Raw genomic sequence first — 7,167 nt, forward strand, 5'->3', positions numbered from 1 at the left:
TCCTCAAGACCCCTATAATGGGTTGAGGAGCAAAAAGTATATTACGAGTGAGGAGACTTTCAAACCAATTTTGGAGAGAAGCTATAGTAACATTTGTCTATCTATTAAATCTTTCATCAACAAATCCCGTAATGAATTGATCTCCTTATGAAGTATGACATGGAAGGAAACCATCTCCAAGTCATTTACGAGTCTTTGGCTATGTTGCTTATCATTGATAAATTCAACTTTAATATTACCAAACAACTCTTTTCTTGAATTATCTTCGGATGAGACACTGCTAAGAATGTATAAATTTTTAGGTGACATAAACGCATCATGTCAATTTGCTCTTATTGTTTCAGACTCTATACATGAAAGAAGAAGCAGCTGAAAATAAAGAGTAGCAGAAAGCCACTCCAAAAGAGATGCAGACAATTAAGAAGAATGAAACATGTGAGATGATTGATTTACCAAATGGAAAAAATGTAATCAACTTAAAATGGGTCTTCTAGACAAAATTTGCAGCATATGGAAGCATACAAAGCACAAAGCTCGTGTTGTGGCAAAATGGTATGCACAACAAGGTGTGGATTTTGAAAAAACCATCTCTTCTTCGGTAGCTTGCTTTGAAACTGTAAGAACTATTCTAGCATTAGCATCATAATTGGGATGACTTGTTTATCAGTTTTGTTGAGGTTATTTATCCTTAAATTATGGTTTAAGTGGTATGTATCATATTTGACCTTTTATCATAGACAAATATCTTGTATGATTTAGGATATTTAATCTTCCATTACGGTTTACCATTTGTATCATATTTATTTTTTTTATTATAGGCAAATATCTTGTATCCCTCTATTACTCTCTTCATTTTCTTTGTAATTTATTTCATTTTGTAAATGATTATAAATAGAGAACTTTTATCACTATTTAAGTGTGGTAGTTTTAGTAAATATTCTCATGGTATCAGAGCTCCTTAGTTTAGCAACCCCGATCCTTACTTCTCCATGGCTTCCGAATCCTCTCCTCATCTCCTTCCTTACAACACTCTAATCCATATGATCACCATCAAACTTTCTTCGTCCAATTATCTTCTTTAGAAGAGCCAACTTCTCCCTCTTATTGAGAGTCAAGACATGTCGGGCTATGTTGTTGGAACTCTGGTTTCACCACCTTGCTTTAAACCATAATCCTCCTTAACACTCAACACCAAATATTTGATGTGGAAAGCAGCCGATCAACGACTTTTATGTCTCCTACACTCTCTCTCACCGAGGAAGCCATTACAGTCGCCTTTGGTCTCTCCATTGCACGTGATGTTTGGCTCGCATTGGAGACTATGTTCAGCCATCATTTGAAAGTCCGTGAATTGAGACTCAAGGATGACTTACAACTGATGAAATGCGACACCAAATCTGTTGCTGAGTTTGCCCGCACGTTTCAAACAATCTATGACCAACTTCATGCCATTGGTAGACCCGTCGAGGATATTGATAAAGTTCATTGGTTACTTCGTGGACTTGACACCGATTTTTCAACTTTTTCTATGGCTTAAATGGCTCTCACCTCTCTCCCCTGTTTTCCAGGTTTAGTCTTCCTTGAGTCTTCTGACTCTACTCATATGACATTCATGGCCACTAATCGGGTCGCACTCATGGAAGTCACACTGCTTCCTTTAGCAGCAAACAAAGTCGTTTTCATTCCCACAACAACAACTCTTCCAACCAAGGACAAACCCACTCGGGTCATGGTTGTCGACCACCTCATTGTCAAATATGCCTTATGGATGGCCATTATGCTGACCGCTGCAACCAACAGTACATTTGGATTGATTATGTGCATGCCTACCTTGCTGAAGCCGTCAACACATCTTGTTCTATTGTTGGGCCCGAGACTGCTAATTGGTTTTTGGACTCTAGGACTTTGGCCCATATGACCACCGTTCCATCTATTTTAGATTAGTCTAAAAATTATACGGGTAAGACTCTGTGATCATAAGAAACCATGCATCCCTATGCATTTCCCACACTGATACTCTTTCTCCTCTTCTAAATATTCACTTAGTAGATGTCTTGATTGTCCCGTCTTACTAAAAATCTTCTTTTAATGAGTAAATTAATGTCTGATTTTTCTCTCTCCATTACATTTACTAACAATTTTCTTATTGTTAGGAATTGTCAAACATGGAGGGTGGTGGCGACTTATAAAGGGATGGAGGGCTGTATGTGCTGGAGCATAGCAACTCTCCTTTATTGCTTAGTATTCCTTAATGGAGATTTACAAGAAGAGATCTATGTTGCACAACTAGAGGAATTTATAAGAAAAAAAATAAAGAAACAAAGGTATAAAAGTTGAGAAAGACATGGTACAAATTAAGGCAAGTCCCTTGAGCTTGGTTTAGCAAGATTGATGGGCATTTTCAAGTACATGAGAAGATAGAATGGGACTTCTTTGTATGCGAAGAAGGATGATATAATTGATATTATCTTTATTTGCCTTTATGTTGATAATATCGTTTATACTATATTGATAATATCATTTATACTAACTCTTTTAACTTTATTGTGGATAAATTTAAGTCTCCAATATAGTGAATTTGAGATTAGAGATATAAGTTTATTGGAATATTTTCTTAGTATTGGAATATGTCAAGTTGAAGATGAAATTTTTATTTCGCAAAGGAAATATGCTAAAAATATTGAGTTAATTTACTGTGCTTAGTTGTAAGCCTGTAGTCACATCCATGTATATTAATATTAATGAGAAATAACATGAAGATAGAGTAGAAATGACAGGTACTAGAAAATTCAGAAGCTTGATTGATAGATTGATCTACATAATGCAAACACGACTCGATAATGTATTTCTTGTTGGTGTTATTTTCAAGTTTATGCAACAACCTTCAAAAGTTCATTATAAAGCAACAAAATGGGTCTTGAGTTGCTAGAACTACGAAATATGGGTTGAGGAATAACAATTAAGTAGGATCATTAGTTGAGCATTTCAACAAATGTTTCCACCCTAAAATGACCCTAAGATGAGGAAGGATTACTTGGAGCTCAAAGAAGCAAGCAACATACACATTGTCAACATTAGAAGAAGAATATGTTGCAACAGCTTCAGCAACGTGTCAAGCTATTTGGCTGAGAAGAGTTTAGCTGATCTTCGACAAGAGCAGAATGGAGCAAGAGAGATATTTTGTGATAATAAAGAAACTGTCTCTACAAAAAAACCTAACATTTCACATAAGAACAAATCATTGAACTTCGACATCATGAAGAACAAATCATTGAACTTCGACATCACTTGTTTACAAATGATGAAATTATCTTGAATTATTGTAACACCAAAGAACTACTAACAGACATATTTATTAAGACGTTATCAAAAGAAAAGTGTGTAATTTCTTGACAACTATAACTTTAAATGTTTGATATAGTTTTTAGAAAATTGTTAATAGTTTTCAAAATTTATGAATTTGTATTGTGTCCCTTGCTTGATAGGATGTATTGTTAATAAATAGGATTTCTAAATTTTTTTGAATTTTAGTTACGATATAAACCTATAGATTGGGACGTTGTAACTTGGGTGAGTAATACAATAATAAAGTCTTTTCATTTTGCTTTACAATATTCTATAATTTATTGATAAGAAATATCAATAGAAATGAGGTTATTAACCTTTTATTTGAGTAGCGTTTATCAACTAATAAGGACTGGAATAAGTTGAAGGGGTGATTTCTTGGCAACAGTAATACCAACATCCTCTTCCATATCTTCATCTTCTTCCTTTATTCTATTCGGAAGTTTCCAATCAAAGCACAACAATAGGTTAGCCAGGGCCAACTCCACCGTAAAGGTACCCATGTTTATTCCAGGACATATTCTTCGACCGCCTCCGAAAGGTAATAACTCGAAGTTTTGTCCTTTGTAATCGATATTGCTTCCTATAAACCTCTCAGGAAAGAACTCTTCTGGGTTAGTCCAAGATTTTGGGTCTCGTCCGATGGCCCACACATTAATGTGAAGATGAGCCTTGGGTTCGATATCATAACCGTTGAGTTTAAAAGGGGAGATGGTTTCTCTTGGGAGTAGAAGAGAGGCTGGTGGATGCAATCTCAAAACCTCTTTCACTACCATTTTTAGATACTCAAGCTTTTCTAGGTCGACCTCTTTCACTGAATCTTCTTTTATGCAACTTCGGATCTCGTCTTGGAGTTTCTTCATCACCCTTGGGTTCCTAACCAGCTCTGTCATGGCCCAAACAATGGTGCCAGCTCCTGTTTCTACTCCCGCCATAAAAATATCCTAGAAAACCATACATCCAAAGATTAAACTAATTCAAATCCTTGATCTTGTCTAGCTAATACCGATAAAACTAAACACTCTAGGAAGAATCTCGAATTTTAGGTTACCTTGATGAGTGCTTTAGTGCAATCTCGGGTGACTTTTAGTGCATCAGATTCAGAGCTTTCCCTTTCCATTCTCAACAAAACATCAACAATGTTTTGTTCATTCTTAGAACTCTCCTTGAAGTTGATGCGATTGTCGACTACACTTTGAAAAAAGGCATCCAGCACAACAAAGCTCTTCTCCAGCCTCCCATGAACACCATTTAACCTATCAATAATCCAACCGAAAGTAGGAAAGAAATCGGTCATGGAGAAGCTTCCAATTGCTGTAACTGCTCTCCGGATAACATGTTGAAAGTGTTCATCATCTAGTTTTCCTCCGCTGAAGATGCTTCCGAAAGCAACTCTTGTTATTATATTTGCAGTGAGAGAATAGGATTTCTCACTCACATCAATTGGAGATGAAGAAGAAGAGGATTGAGAGATGGATTTTACAAGGCGCCCCACTTCCTCTTCTCTAATTTCCTGAAAAGATTCCACCCGCCGAGCACTGAAGAGCTCAAGCATACAAATCTTTCGGACGTTCCTCCAGTGTTCACCGTATGGAGCGAGACTCATGTCAAGATAATTGTACGAAAGTCTTCCGTTGGCGTGTAAGGGAGGTCGGCTGCAAGAAGCAAGGTCGTGAAATTTGAACAACTCTCTTGCAGCGGCGGCAGAGGAGATTACGATAGNGAGAAGCTTCCAATTGCTGTAACTGCTCTCCGGATAACATGTTGAAAGTGTTCATCATCTAGTTTTCCTCCGCTGAAGATGCTTCCGAAAGCAACTCTTGTTATTATATTTGCAGTGAGAGAATAGGATTTCTCACTCACATCAATTGGAGATGAAGAAGAAGAGGATTGAGAGATGGANGATTTTAAGAAGCCATAGGGAAGAACAGAGGAAAAGGAGAGAAACCCAGATGAAGAGATTATTAGGCATCATTCTATCAACGCCAAGCATTTCCAAGCTCTACTATGAGATATAAAGAGTTGAATGTGGAATGAGTAATATTTGTGTGTAGGGTGATTGAGCTATTTTGGGCCACAGAGACTCCAATAATTGTTCATTTACAATATCACATGGATTTGTATTGAGAAGGATGGCTTTAAAGTTGGTACACATATTTCATGGATGCATTTCTATTGTCCTTATTAGAATTGGTCCACTATAATGCAAATAGTCTCTCACTATTTTTGAGTGGAAGAAACTAGAAGTGATGATATGTGAATTATATTGAAAGGATTAGAATATCTAGACCTCATGTATCCATATGTAAATAAGTAGGTTAGACATCAAAATGACTAACAATATCTTTTTAAAAATCATAGAAAAAGAAGGAATTTTTGTTACTAAATGAACTTTTTAGAAATGACCAATAAGGATCCTTATAAAATGACAAAAATGGAGTTGGAGAAAAATTTTTAGAGCTTGATCACATCCATCAAACTTTTAACGTTCCCGGACTATGAAGTTGACAATATTTAGATGTAATTCAATTTTTCCAATCACATGTTTTTAATGATTTCTTTTGTATTATTATCATTATTATTATTATTAATTATTATTATTTTTTTTGGTGTCACTATCTCATATTTAGCATTTATGGTTTTAGAACCTTTTTGAATTTTAGGTTTAGACTAATCTTTGAGTAATATACTAAAAAAATTTTGAATGAGCAAGTTTCTTTTTAAAAATGGTCGATCATCACATGGCTATAGGTTTTATTCTATAGGTTTTATTGGTCCTCATTTTAGTCTTAGTACAATGTCTCATGAACAAATAAGAAATCAAGTGAGAATTTTTTTTTTTTTTTTTTTTTTCATCCCAATGATATTGGTTTCATAAATGAAAAAAGTTTCCAATGTACCTCTACAAAACTGACCCAAAGATAGTTTGAGTAAAACCATTTCGAGGTGTTTTTTTCGCTGAGCATGTGTCGATTTCAAACTATCGAAAAATATTGGTGGTAACTCAATGTTTTCATCAAATGCTTTAAATGAACTGAATAAGGATTCTTGCATTCAAATTTAGGTGGTAAGGTTTTTTTTTTTTTTTTTTTTTTTCTTCCTCATTTAGTCTTAATCTTTAGTGAATATAGTAGGAGACAAAAATGAGAAAGAAGTTTTTCTAAACGACTCAATTGCACTCGTTTAAGAAACGAAAAAAGTCGCTATGGTACGCCTATGGAAAATGGCTTGCGAGTGAAACCACTTTAGAGTGTCCTAATACTGAATGAGTTTGTTAATTTCATCAAACTTGAATAATCCTCACAAAATTATCGAAAAATATTCACCGTAACACATGTTTTTAACCTAATGCTGCAAATTTCTCGAGTAGGATTTTCACGTTCGAGTTTGAATTATAAGGTCAAGTGCACATGACTCCAAGTTTTTTGGGTCCTAATTTTAGTCTTAGTACAATCACTAGTGTATATGATAAGTGAATATGATAAGAAACCAAAATGAGAAGAAATCTTTTTGAGGGTCAACACTTATTTGAGAAACAAAGAAAAAAAGTCACCAATGATACCTCTATGAAAAATAGACTAAAAAAAGTCTTACTAAATGTACTGCTGAAAGATGTATATCATATTTTAGTCATAATAATTTGGATCTTCCTTTCTTGGAGACTTGACCACATAATTTTACTCCATTGCACATATTTAATAAAAATTGTTAGAGTCCTACATTGACTAATTAAGAAGAAGATGAACGTGTATAAGTAAGAAATACATGAGACTTTTTTTTTTTTTTTTTTTTTTTTTTTTTTTTTTTTTTTTTTTTTTTTTT

General features: G+C 34.6%; 1 protein-coding gene across 1 annotated transcript in view; it reads right to left on the minus strand.

The window, feature by feature from the left end:
* Window positions 1–3,565: 3,565 nt before the first annotated feature.
* Window positions 3,566–7,167, minus strand: part of LOC111791806 (cytochrome P450 71B26-like) — a 12,242-nt gene continuing 8,640 nt past the window's right edge. Inside the window, exons 2-3 of the mRNA XM_023673292.1 lie at window positions 4,397–5,060; window positions 3,566–4,289 (exon numbers count right to left, since the gene is read on the minus strand). Of these exons, the coding sequence (XP_023529060.1) occupies window positions 3,684–4,289; window positions 4,397–5,060 (1,270 nt within the window). The 3' untranslated portion in view covers window positions 3,566–3,683. The remainder of the gene's footprint in view (window positions 4,290–4,396; window positions 5,061–7,167) is intronic.

The sequence above is a fragment of the Cucurbita pepo genome, chromosome LG01 (genome assembly GCF_002806865.2).
Source record: "Cucurbita pepo subsp. pepo cultivar mu-cu-16 chromosome LG01, ASM280686v2, whole genome shotgun sequence".
NCBI lineage: Eukaryota > Viridiplantae > Streptophyta > Magnoliopsida > Cucurbitales > Cucurbitaceae > Cucurbita > Cucurbita pepo.